Source organism: Solenopsis invicta, chromosome 2 (assembly GCF_016802725.1).
Source record: "Solenopsis invicta isolate M01_SB chromosome 2, UNIL_Sinv_3.0, whole genome shotgun sequence".
In the NCBI taxonomy this organism is placed as follows: domain Eukaryota; kingdom Metazoa; phylum Arthropoda; class Insecta; order Hymenoptera; family Formicidae; genus Solenopsis; species Solenopsis invicta.
In genome coordinates, this window is record NC_052665.1 from 1,843,065 (window position 1) to 1,857,442 (window position 14,378).

A 14,378-nucleotide genomic window follows, 5' to 3' on the forward strand; every position below is an offset into this window, starting at 1 on the left:
TAAATAAAAATAAATTCAAATGAATTGAAAAATGTAATTAATTTTAATTATCCGAGTTTACGCTTTAGAGTCGTCGAGCATTTTTAGATTCAAATGAATTCAAATGGATTCATATGGATTGAATTACAAAATGCGCTATTCACCATTTTGAATTCGGATGGATTCATGTCCTAATTATATTATTTTTTAATTTAAATAAAATACGAAATGAGCTATCTATCATGTTGAATTCATATTTTTTTTTAAATTTAAATAAATTCAACAAATCTGAAACGCGAATTTGAAAATGTCAATCTGAATTTCTTTCTATCCATTTCAATTCATTTTCATTGGTTGGAATGGTAAAAGAGTTGCATAACGACAACACAACGATACCGATGCTGTCGTTAAGAGTTACAGAATCCCACTGATGGAACGTATTTCTGTGACATGAGTATCGATCGGCGAAAAACTCGACGCACGAGTCTGGGACACCGCCAAGGCCGGCGAATGCCGTTTCGTGAGAAATTTCGATAACCGTTAGATATTACTCTCGCTAATTTATGGAGAAAATCGATTGTTCGTACTAATCTATAGTGTACGCGAATTCGCGAATCGAAATTCGGAGTGACTCAGAACGTATTTCACGTCGAATTTCCTAATAGAACGCGAAGTTGTGCCCCGCAGATATTCCCGAATTCGCTTCTATCAAATTAATAATTTCGTGCTCGTAATTTTGTCGTCTCGATGCCACGTCACGCGAGCAATGTCGCGACGGTGCATCGCGTGTTATCTTCGAAATATATCATTTTCGTGCAAAGTTTGTCAAGAGCTCACTGGCAATAAATGATAAGCATAATTCTAGATATTTATTAACGTCGAGAGTTTCAGAATGCATCGTTCTGGAAATGCGTAAAGCTAAACAAAAAAAATCTCTTTCCTGAATGTTTTTATTCATTTTTTTTTTCTTTAATTTATTTACTTTCCCAAAATATTGTAAAATATTAAATTAAACGTGACATAAGATTGTGTAAAAAAATTGTTTAAGTATTTCTTACGGCTCTTCCCGTTTGAAGACTCGATCGCGAACGCCGTGTAAGGCGCAAAAAGAAATCGATGTGGCGTAACGCCGTATAACGACTCCACATTCGCGCCATGCTCGAGCACATGTTTTTTCGCGTTCCGTCGAGCTTCGCTCCGATGTGAAGTCACCTTAAAAAGAGCCGGCGGCGGTCTGCCGTGCCACGGGATGTGGCGTGCGCGTGCAAGCCGTACGCAGCTTCGGTGCGTAAGAGCCAACACAAAAGTTGGCATCTGGCGCTACGTGGGAAAGGGTATTCATAATATTTCGTCTTACACACTTCGTCGCGTTTTCGGTCGGACTGCCGTGCAAGAACGTGCGCGCCATATGCACAAAATTTTGCGAAGCTCGCTTGCCTGAGCGTCGCAAGAACGTTCAAGGATGGCGTTATGATATATCTGTGTATCATTTCATGAGGAAATTCCGCGCCTACTTTTTATTACGAGCCTATTTGGCAGCAAGTCGTACGGAAGGAATGACTGTAAAACGTGACTGCGCGTCACGAGAACATGAAGAGATAGTTAGGACGACCTCAAAAATAACTATGTAAAGATCAATAAGCAATTGTTAGTTTGTTCCCATTGCTGTACGCGGAATATGGAAACGAAATATACTGCATAAAGATCGTTATCGCATCGGTACTAATTTCGGGAAGTTCGAAGTAGGTAAAAGTTTCCGCAACTTATTAGATTACACGTGAAGACTGCATTCCTGAAACGAGTGCACGAGGTTAATGCCATAAAACTTTTCTTCCGAACCTGGCTAATCAACGAACTATCAATCGGTAGTTAGCCTTACAATTTTATTGATTTGCACCATTTAAGATAAGATTGAAATTTATTAATCACTAGATTCTATTGGCTGTGCAACTGAAATTAATAATTTCTATTGATATTATAATAATCAGTACATCGTATTAATTATTTTATAAAGTATTGAATAACAGATTAATAATTTAATTGAATACATATTTTCTCAAAAATTGTTTATTCCTTCAGTCTAAGAGGAAAAAGAAAAACGAAAAGAGCAATGGTTTGTTCGATTTTGTCAATACTTTACGCGCAGAAAGTACGTACTGTCAATTACTTGAATTAAATAAATATTATTTGTCAGATAAAGATACTTGAAGATTTTTTTAATATATACTTTTATATAAATTTATTTATATTTTTTTATTTAAGTACGGCAAAATAAAATACTATTTCTAGCAAATAAATTAATTGAGAAAAATTAAGAAAGAGTTATTTTATAAAAATATATATATTTCTTAAAAATATATATTTTGTTATCATAATTAAATTTTTTTTATAATCAATAAATATCGAAGAAAATCATCACAATTAACATTTCCTTATATTTGTTTCGATTCCTTTTTAGTATGTCTATTAGGAAAGCGTACTATTTAAAAAAAAAGTAAAATTATTTTTAATTATATCAATTATTTAATTGACATCATTTTATTCAACGTTTGGTAGCTATTACCAAATTCTTTTTCTAGTGTACGTTTAAAATCGTGTTTTCTAAAATCGTGTTTTCTAAAGTTGTTACTCAAAATTGTGCGAGAATGTTTTAGAAATTCCTGCTTAATCTTGCGCGCAAGAGGAAAGAAAGGTGAAATGACGAAAAGAGCATTGGTCCGTGATTCTTTTCCTACAAGGAACTGGAAATCGACCGATGGCTATCTGATTCTAGGTGCGCGTGTGTGACCGCCTTTCTGAACTACTAGTTTCCTAATACGGTACGAATACGAGTTGATGCGTAAAATAGAACTACCACGGTGTACCGAGCGTCGCGGAAAGTAGCAATTCCAACGCTACACAGCATTTCGACGAACAAACATTCGTATATAGCGCAGACGCTTTTCACTGCGCTACTCATCTCTATTCTGACCATGCACTTTTAGCGATTGATCTTGAGAATCATCGATCCAAGATTACTTCTGAGATTACCACTCTAAAGATAATTCATTAGTTCCCGTTAAATCATAATTAGATCGCGTAGCGAATACAAGATTAATGACGAAAACATCGCGAGACAGTTTCTTCTCGCATAATTCGATTCACTTGCGATTGTCTCTTCGCCGTACTTTCACCTCTGATTGCAACGTTGCTGCATGGACGCGATTAAGCGCACACGTATCAATGACCAAGGAAAGCGCGCGCGCCGGTAAAGTACGCTCGGTTTCGCAGTTTGGCGAGCGGTACGTGCGAAAACGAGTGTGGTCTCGCGCGACCTCGAAAGATCCAGCCTCCGCGATGTGGACCACCCTGAAAGATTGCGACACGAGCCGTACGCCGAGTAAAACGAGCGATACGTAAATGAACATCGAGCTTGCACATATATTTAGTCGCTAAAGGCTAACGCGATGCACACGAGTTATATGATTTACGTGACTCGCCTGAAAATCGTGTCGCTTGAAATATATCGATTTATTTTTGATAGGCCGTCAGTGATACTCGGTGGTAATAAATTAATGCCGAATGATATTACTGTGTAACGTTTGCGGTGCAATTCTGGCTGGTTAAGAACGTACGTATTATACCTATTTTTAAAATAATGAAAAAATTATTTACTGCTTTATATTGTATATAAAAATAATGCAAAATTTAGCGGGCTGATTTTCTACCTAGATCAAAAATTATTTTAGAAAGAAGTAAACATGTATTTTAATGAAAATGCATTAAGGAATAATGAAAAAACAGATTTGAATATTTTCTATAAAAACTTTAAGTATTTAAGATTATTTTATTAAAGTTTTATTGCGATACAAAGATTAGTTGTTCTGTAAATAAACAAATTTAATTACAGAACAATCAAGGTCGCAATAAAATTTTGCATAAGTCATTTCAAAATACTTAAATTATACTTATAAAGAAATCAAAAGTTTTGTCATTAATTTTTTAATATTAATATTATAACAATAAAAAATAAAAATGTATTATTTAATAAAAATAGAACGTATAAACATATAGTTTAGTTAAAGTATAAATATCAACACATTTGTAAAAATAAGTGTAATATAATAAATCCTTAAAAGCGCCCGCGAAATTTGATGTATGTGCACTTTTCAAGATAAACGGGATTCTTGAACGGATGATAATGAAAATGTTTCTTTTATTCATTCGCTCATGCTCTCGGACGGCAACGTTAGCGGTGCTCAAAGCGTACATACAAGACACGTGTTTTATTCCCGAAGGGGGCAGCCGCTCCTTTTGCACATATCGTATGCACGTAATGTGTGCGCTATAATTTTGCAAATTGCTTTCTTTTTCTTTGATGTATAATTTTGAAGTCAACCTGGACTTTCTCTTTACTAGAGCATAAATGTATGAATTTATACGGACAAACCGCGACACTATCGATTATTTGTATTTTAATGCTAGCGGCAAATAAAAAAATGTAAGCAGTCGGTAAGCGAGTCGGCCAATCACAGTTGAAAACTTAAGTAAGATAGGCAGTAACAGATGAAACGTGTCGATCTTCTTACAGGCTTACGTCTTACCGTTTAAGTTTTTTCACATGCTCCTTAATGTGCGAATGAAACAATTGCAAATTAGTAAAAGGAGATCAATTTTCTTGCTTTTCTAAAGCCGAAATAAAAATTTAATGCATTTTAGCTGTTTACTCATGTTTCATGTTGCATCAATAAAACCTTCTAAGTGATTTTGAAAGAGACACTTCCAACGACGCGTGAATAAATAAAGAGAAGCCTTTAATGAGTTTCCAAAGACGGCGAGAAAGGTTGAAATTCACTCGGTTCCTAACATGTCATAAATGTGTTTGCTCATCCGTGTTCGTTTGAGGAGCCAATTTGCTCGTGTACTGTTCAACGAGGATTAGGATTCTGAAATGAGCGCAAGAATCTTTCTGAGAAAAGAGTCAAGTCCTAACTAAAATTAGAAACAAACATTAAAATATTAATTTGTTTTCTTTACATTGCTCCTAAATTTTATATAGGCTCTCATTAAATAGTTTACGTAAAGAGAATTATAATGAAGGAGAAAACAGTGGTTGTCTTACTACAACTTATTTAAATGAGTACGCGTCACACAAGTTTCTCCTAAGAGGCTTACACAAAATGAAGATACGGAGAGGAGCTTCTTATTGATATTCAGCGGTTGCCAAAGCGTCATTGGCGACGTGAAAAAAATAACACGGCGGCCTTTCGTTACCCACGCGCGCCCTGCGCCTCGTGCAGTTGCAAAGCCTCTGTGACTCAACCGGAAGTCGGCCGGGCACCCCTCTTCCTTCACGCCACTTCTTCTCTTTCCCCCTTCATCGCGGGGCACCTAAAGCCGCATTACGCATAATGGGCGTACGCCTTCCTAATACGCTTGCGCATCCGCGAGACACCATCGGACTCCGTGAGACGATACGGCGGCGGTCTAAGCGACGGAGATATCGCCTTGACACGCGCCGCGGATGGCTCGATCGGTCCGTAAATCAGAAAGCGAGACCTTAGGATCGCCGCGCTAATTTATCGTCGCCGATTATTCTTCCGATATAGGCGCCGCAGAGGTGACCGCGGCGCGGACCGTTCACGGACTCGCGGACTCGAACGGATTTATCGTGGGATCCTGCGCCCGCCGCGCCGGCTACGACATGCGCCGTTTATAGCGGCGTGCTTCCGAGCAAATCGTGATCGTGCCTCGGAGCCGCTTTTGCCACGTTGCCGCCGTATTGCGTGGCAAATAGTTAAAAAAAAAAAAATACCGGCTCTAAGACACGAACAGATAAGGAACAGATATGGGGGAAGTGGAGCAAGGCAGGGCGAGGTAAGACGAGGTACCCCATGTAGCGCGCGATTCGAATACGGGAACCACAATCGAGCATATGCGTTAGATGTATACCCTCGATCGTTGAAAGTTACTCACGAGCCAGCGAAGTAGGCAGTTACGTTATTGAGTTAGACCATAATTTTTTCCTATTTGCTTATGATTTTATTTCATTTTTACTTATGACATTAGTATTAAATTATAATACTCTTAATATATCCTTTTAAAGTGTATCTTATCTTGCCTACGGGGGTTCCTGGTCTTACCTCACCCACTGAGCAAGATGGAAAGATATACCTTCTTTTATTTATTTTTTTAATAAAGTTTACAATTCTCTGAAAATTTTATTTAATGATAGTTACATGGAAAGATTGATATCTAAAGAATATTTAAGAAGTAAAGATTATTCGTTGGTTATGAAAACCTAGCTTTCATTCATCATCAAACCTTAACTACACCGTCTTGCTCCGTCTTCTCTTACACGAGGCGATAATCGGGACATTCACGAGGGCGATTCAAGAAGAGGCTCGACGGTATCGCCCTTACTAGGTCCGTCCGGCACATTAAAATGGAACTAAGCCGTCAAGGATCTCGCCAAGATACGGGTCACGGTGTAGTAGTTGCGCGCGCGACGAGCCTCGGGCGTTGAGCAATCGCGAAAGAACGAAGGGCGGATGTCAGTACCAATAAGAGTCGGAGGAAGTTCCTTCCTTTCGCCGCGGCACGTCGTCGGCTGTAAACCCGTCGTGAAATTTATGCGCGGCTCGAGCGAAAGACCGTATATATCTTTATTTGAGCCGGAGATACGACATATACATATATCTCGCTCACTCGACACCCGATGATCGATAATCGCACCGATCGGTGCCATGTATTCTTCATGGCGAAACGAATATCGTTGCGCCGGAAAATCGCGGTCAGCGCGGCTGCGAGGTTTAAGGACGCTAAAAATAACGCGAGCTTCGTCGCAGCATTGTACAATTTTAATGGCTAAATTGTTTAACTGTACGATTGAATAGTTTGTACATTTTGTAGACTTTGGTGTTACTTCAAATTTGCGGTTCTCACGTTTCGACTTCCGACTTCGAATTTATAACATTGTAAACGCTCAACTTACAATCTCGAGTCTTCAGCTCTCGACTCACACTCGATATCGTCGCACGTGAGTGGCATCAGCAACGGTAGAAAACGTGAATAGCGGATGACATAATGTAAAAGACAGAGAAATTATCTCCCTCTTTTTTCCTTTTCACGTGAAACACGGATAACTTTCATTAGTTACAATATACTTGACGAAATTGTCTCACGTACTCTGAGAGAAAAGAATTTGACATTTGTGACTATAATTTCATGGTGAAAGAATCATAGTTAGAAGCATTTTTAAATAGTACTATTATAATGCTACTAATAATAATCTTGTATAGTTCTAACAACTATGAAAAAATTTTATTATAAATTATAATTTCAAATATTTATATAGGAAAATATCAAGATAAAAGTAAAATAAATATTTTTATAGTGAAAATGCAATCATAGTTATAGTAAATATAAGTAAATATTTGTAAATATTTTTAAATATAATAATTTTTTTAACATTTGCTTATTATTGCGTAGTAATAAATAACTATAAATAACTATAATAGCTATAATTTGCGTAGTTAAAACAACTATATAGTTGGTACCGAAAATAACCATGAATTACAGTTAAATCATGGCGAATCCAACTATCTTTTTCTTTCAATGTGCAGAACGCGACAACCGGCCGGCATTAAATATCGCACGCGGAATTTGCTATCTGATAACGCGAAGCAAACGAAGGAGTATATGCTATACATATATCGGAATATCCGTCAAAGATACTTGATCATAGCTCTCATATTTAAATATCCGAAAGAAAGTTTTTCTGGTAATGAGATATATGTATTGAGAGAAAGAATTTGTGACTATAATTGAATAATTATGATTAGTAGAAGAGCCATTTTAATAGTTATTACTGCTATAATGTAAGTAATAATGTGTTATATTGATAACAAATGATTGCAATTACCATTAAATTGCAATTTAAATTTAGTTGGCAATTGTCATAATGACTATAATTTATAATTATATATTTCAATTATGATAAATGCAATTTTTGTCAGTGTAACACATTGTATATTATTATTACTAATGTTATAGTAATAATGATTATAAAATGAAGCTTTTAACCATAATTAATTTAATATTCAATTATAATCACAAACATCAATTACGTTTTTCTCAGTATGCTGCCAGAAATTCGATGAGTTTCGTTTCCTTAATTTCACATGCAGATATGCGCGAGATTGCGAAGATGCTTCTTCGATCGGACGATTCGTCCGGGCGACGCGACGTCTCGATGGTGCTCTAAAGTCGCGTCAGAGAGACGGGGAACGACATAATGCCACAGACATGTATCTGGCTCGGTGACGGGGAACACGATCGCTTTATGTAGTTCCGGGTGACCGAGTTTCCTGCACGACGGGAACTCCTCGCGCGTCGGTGCACGTGCCCAAGAGTGGTCTCTCAATCCGTCGTTTGCAGCTAATAAAGTCATTTTTTATTCCGCCATCCAATTAATTCAGCCGTTCAAGAATATTTGTCTTTTAAAAAGATACTCAAACTGTATAATTGAATAAAAAACATTATTTTCTAGTACCTTACATGTAGGTTTTGATTATTTTTACAATGTTTATCTGAATATAATTGTATGACAATCGATTATAGAGTTAATTCTTGAGATTTCAAGATTCTTGAGATTCACAAACTTACAAAGCTATTCTCCTTAATCCGTTCGTTCTATAAGCTGCTGTTCAATAGCCTGATTTTATATTCAAGATCTTGAGTGCGATCTCGAGACGTTACACGGTTATTTCATTGATTGAATAGAATCTTAAGACTATCTAGACTTAAGACGATCTTGAATATAAAGATTGGATTATGAATACCGGCTATAGAATCGAATTTGTTTCTATAATGTGTTTACAGTTCCGACACACGTGGCTGGTAACGCCGCGCCGGCCGCCGTGTGTCACGTGGTAGATTCCGCGCCGCACACGCGGATACCGGTCGTTTAAAATCCCCCTATATTCTTTTCGTCGTGCCCCCGGTGCCAACCCCATTGTTGTTACCGGGTCGAGTCACGAGCCCGTGCTCGCGGATTCTCATTACCATCCGTATCTACCAGGCACTATCGCTGTGCCAGGGCCCAACCTAGTTCCTATTTCCCATCGTGTCCGCTCTATATCTATATAGAGGCGTCTACGAGATCGTGTGTCGCGACCTGCGGGTTTTCCTTAGATCCGCTCATCGATCGGCCGCTCCGCTCCTCTGGGAGAGAAACGACGTACACCGGAGATAATGACACTCGATTTAATTCGAGCGTCTTTGAATGGAGCATTTCTACGCTTCGTAACATAAATGTGTTTCTTCATACGTAAATAAAATATTGCAAACCTCTTTGATATCAAAGATGTTCCTGCAATTTAAGAATACCGCGTTCTCTTAATATCATGTTTCTTTTATAAGTTTTTCTTTTTTTAACTATAAAATTTGTGCGTTTCTCCGATTTATAATAGATACAGCCGACACGCTCCACTTCGACAACTTCGATGATAAAAATAAATCACACACACGCAATGCACGAAGCGTAGAAGTGAAAATCGCACGCGGAGAGGTTTTCCGAGAGGAAGAAAAAAAAAGGCTCTTGCCTACTCCCGCCTGTATCCGGTGAAATTCAATTGCTCCGGTATCAATATCTTCGATATGATAAATATAATCGGATAACTATCGTAATGCGCTGCCTTCGTTCGTTCGTATTTCAAAGCGGGAGATCTAACGGATCAAAACGGGAGGCGGTAGTAGATAACGGCCGACGGTGAGCGCAGATGTGCTCACTCTATCATCTACCGTACGGCTGTATTCGCGCATGAACTGCTAAGGGATAACGAATACGGAAAAGAGATGGCAATAAATAACTCGCGGCCAGTAATAGATAATGGCTAATGGCGAACATAGACTCGGACTAACGTACATAATTAACATACGTGTTAAGCCGAACGAAGAGAATGGGAATAGTAGGCGTCTTTTTGCGGGAAAGATTACATAATTTGTCAGGGTAAATAAGGGTTCTCGTTAGGACCCCCGCTAAATCACGGGTGTGAGAGATATATCTGATACGGGCAGTAATTAATGGTAGTTAATAATGCAAAGAGACTCGGATTAACGCGCGTGATCAACTTACACGTTCGATCAAAGGGAATGGAAGAAGTGGAGTAGGTCTCCCTCAGACGATTTACCTAATCTGAAAACAAACAACGGACCGAAAGGACGGGTCGGTTCGTTTCCAGAGAAAGTCAGAATTCATCAAATATTTATCAGGAAATCTCTCGCGAGGTCTCCTCTCCGTTGGAGTCGATATTGGAAAGTTTTATTATCCGGAAAAGTGGAACGTGCGTCCTTGATCTGTGCGCGCCTTAGTACCTATGGCAGCAAACGAAACTAAAGCGATTTTATAGTCACGCATGAGTCGACCTATCGTGAGAGTATTACGACCCGGCTTGTCTCTCGCTTGACCCGCCGCTTGATCGTACAGATCGACGATTCCTGACGCGCGGCTTTCAAAGTGCCGCCCTTTTTCCTTCTGAAAATCAGAGAGACGCGACGAGACGTTGAGATCGGAATCTCTCGGGACGATGAATCAGCCGTTCGACCTAAACGCTCGATCTCATTGTCTTTCCAGTTGCCAATCTTGCAATCGCCGTTAAAACGGGTCGTCCTTGAGCGTCGCGCGCTACTGATAAATGACTTGCTGCACGATCGCTCCCGAAGTAAATTTGTTTCTTCAAAACAGGCCTCCTCGACCGAGCAAACCGGCTTGCCGATCGACATTCGATACATGAACGAGTCACCGTTGCGTCTGATATACACTTACGCGTGATTACTACAATCACGTCGTCGATCGATCGTGTCGAATAGCTGCTTTTGCGAAGTATGTAAGGTTGCACATAAATTTTCAACTACTGACGCAGCCCGAGCTTTATAAGCTTCACTGCAAATTTACTCGTTGCCTTCGTTAATTATATAACAAATAAACGTTAAAATAAATTATTGCTTGCGCGGAATATTGAGAGAAATCAGTGTATCGTAATTATAATGATCAAAGGAACGAGTGTGATGTATAATAATTTATAATAGTTCGCGATAGAGGCTTGATAAATATTATGAACGGCGGGCTACTTTTTTCGTTACGACACACTACATCGTTGAGCCACTTAAATGTCATTGAGAGATACTTACAGTTTATGGTTGAGAGATATTCATGCGTGTGGATTATTGCTGACGCGACGGGCGAGCTAATTTCGTAATCTTCGAATTTCAGATGTGGATTATATAACGGGTGACAATTTCTTCGACGTGCTTGACAATGGGGTGATTGTGTGTCGACTGGCCAGAGTCATCCAGGAAAAGGCGAGAACCGCGATAGAAGCTGGACGAGCAAAAGGAGTAAGTGTAATCTTGTACTTTTCTTAGAGCTTAAATTTCATGTGTTAACATAATTTTTCGCAAACAATAATTGTCCTCTTGGAATTATTTTATTATGTGCCAATTGAGAGGAAAGTATTTGACATTTATTATTATAATTGAATGTTAAAATAATTATGATAAGGATAGTTATTATAATGTTAATAATAAAAACATATAATGTGTTGCATTGATTAAAAAAAATGATTATAGTTATCATAATTGAAATATAATTAGCATCAAAAGTGATTATAAATTATAGCCTACTGTAAGTAAAGAAACACTAATTATGATCGAAACTATTAGATCTTATTGCCCGATATTATTTTATATCTTAAAAACATTTTCAGTTTTCATCAACCATAATTGCGCTTCTTTATTTACTGGTTATATTTAAGCAGTTCTAGTTCAAATTAAAAATTATATATTTATTATAACTTATAATAATTGTAACTATTTTTTATTAATGTAATATATTATATGATACTGTATTATATTATTAACATTATAGCGCTTTCTCTCTCTCTCTCTCTCTCTCTCTCTCTCTCAAGTTGATCATGACTAAAGGTTCTGAGATTTAAATTTGGATCTTCGACACAGAAAACAGATGCGCAATTCTTATGCCACTATCATATACATTATAACAGTACCAGCTACAATAAAGCAGTATAGTAATAATAACTATAATAATGAAGCTCCTAACCATAATTATTTCAACATACAATTATAATCACAAATATCAAATATCTTCCTCTTAGTAAAACGACATTTAATTATTAAAACATTCAGTGCATCAGTAAGCGAATTTTGCGATTAAAAATTTTGTCTTGACGCAATAACGAAAGTTCGGAGATTTTCGCTCGCAGAGAAACAGAGAGAAATGTTGTTACAGCCGGCACCAGTGATACGTGGACGTTGCTGGGAGAATGCGGCTCGACGCAGCTTCTTTTCACGCAGCTTCTTTTCCCGCGACAACATGGAGAACTTTATACAATTCTGCCGGCGGCTGGGCGTCCACGAGAATCTTCTTTTCGAAAGCGACGATCTCGGTAAAGTCGCTGCGCAATTAATTTTAATGCATGCGAATTAAACAGGGGCGGGCCGCGGCTCGCGTTTCCTTTAGCAGCCGTTCGCTTTTATCGGACGACTTTCAACGAGATGAGATTTAAGTGTGCTCCCGATTAAGTTGATGAGCGGTGATTAGCGGAAACACGGTAATTGACTCGCGCAATCTCGTGGCGGACACGCGTGCAGAAACGTGTGCCGTATAAATTACGATCCAGCGTAAAACGAGGTATGCAAATCCGGAGCGCGGTCCGGGAAGCGAGAGTGATCGCCGCGCGGATCGCGCGCGACTCTTCGTGGAAAGTAGAGCGAATCTGTGCAGCTCTTCGGAGATCGTCGGGACTTTCCCGTTTAATCGAGAATAATTGCCGTCGAAACAAACATTGCGGTTATATAAATAACGTAACGACGTAATCGAGCGTGGCGGGGGGCTGCCTTAAGAAGAGCGTCTTATTAATGGGAACAGCGTTTACTTGAACAAAACCAGGGATACTAAGGCGCGATGACGTGCGCATAGTAGATACAAATAATTCTAACGTAATACGCGTAAAAATGACCGTTAATAATTAATATTCATTAAAATGAACATTCTGCACATACAGTGCGTACATAGCGACCACCTCTTTACAGTTTTGCACGGGCAACCACGGAATGTAGTGCTGTGCCTGCTGGAAGTCGCAAGACTGGCGGCTAGATACTACTCCCTGGAGCCGCCCGGACTCGTGCAACTCGAGAGAGAAATCGCGGCCGAACAGGAAAGGGATCTTCATTGTATGTCCGACAGTGGTATATCCCACAGTAGCCTCGTCTCTTGGCAGTTCCAGTCACCGTCGCCGACCGCGACACCCAGGCCGCCACAGGAGAAGATCAAACATAGCAGGTAAACGAATCGTAATTTCTAAGTCTTTAAAGAACGAATATATACCTGTTCCCACGAACCCCTGGGTTCTAAGCGCATAATCTATCGGTCTTGCGTGCAATGCTTCTCAACGCGTTACCTACGACATAACGTTCGACATGCAGCGATGGCGTTGAAGAGAAGAAACCGAAGCCTGGCCGTTAGAATGCATAAGTTATTCGCTCGCATAATTTCTGTTTCGTTTACGCGCATCGCATTTGGAACAGCGTCCAGGACTTCGCTATATTCCGGCTCGTTTACGACGACAGATTTCCCTATTGGGTTAACAGTCACCGACTGAATGGGTAATTTTGCGTGGTGTTACCGAGGAGATCTCGAGTCGCGCAACTCTGTAGGAGTGGCTGAATTTTATAGCATATGCAAAGTTTCCGTGTACGTGTGTTGTGCGTATGCGTGAGCTGAGATCACTACATTGTGTTATTCTGTAGACAGCCGGGTGTACAGTTCGCTCTATTGAATCGTTTAAATTAGATAATCGCTTTGTTCGCTGGGCAGTTCGATAAATCAATAAAGACACATCAGATTTTTACTTTCGACGCAGTACTTAGTATTTTTCAAAAGAGTTTAAGAACTCGACGTGGATTGTATAATGTGATTCTAGCTCGGCGTCTGAAGTCACGACAACGGACACACGATGGCTGGACCCGGTGACTGGTGCTACGCACGAATCTGAAATGCGAAGGTCCGTTAGCGACAACGGACCGACTGGAAGTGACGGGGTGCCCAGCGATACTACCGAGGACGACTGGTCCCGCGGTAGCGTCGAGGACCCTGACGAAGTGCCGTCACCGTCGAGCTCGCCGTCACCATCGCCGGCCGAACCACCGGAACACACTGGACCGATAACAGAACTCGATCGCAAGGTATCAGAATGACCTACTTTTCCATACAATGCAATCCCAGTAATAGATTCGAATGCATTCTACATTTCTACAAAAGTCCTCTATATTCAATGGATGTTATCGGGAATATCTATCGAGAAATATCTAGTCGTATTTCAGAGAGTTCTCTGCTCTTT

At 39.4% G+C, this 14,378-nt stretch overlaps 1 protein-coding gene across 4 annotated transcripts in view; it reads left to right on the forward strand.

Moving 5' to 3' along the window:
• The window catches only part of LOC105196452 (growth arrest-specific protein 2), a 38,431-nt gene that overhangs the window by 18,597 nt on the left and 5,456 nt on the right, over positions 1-14,378 (forward strand). For all 4 annotated transcript variants that reach the window (XM_026135352.2, XM_011162399.3, XM_011162400.3 and 1 more), the window contains exons 3-6: positions 11,234-11,358; positions 12,269-12,425; positions 13,072-13,321; positions 13,962-14,223. In XM_026135352.2, the coding sequence (XP_025991137.2) occupies positions 11,234-11,358; positions 12,269-12,425; positions 13,072-13,321; positions 13,962-14,223 (794 nt within the window). The remainder of the gene's footprint in view (positions 1-11,233; positions 11,359-12,268; positions 12,426-13,071; positions 13,322-13,961; positions 14,224-14,378) is intronic.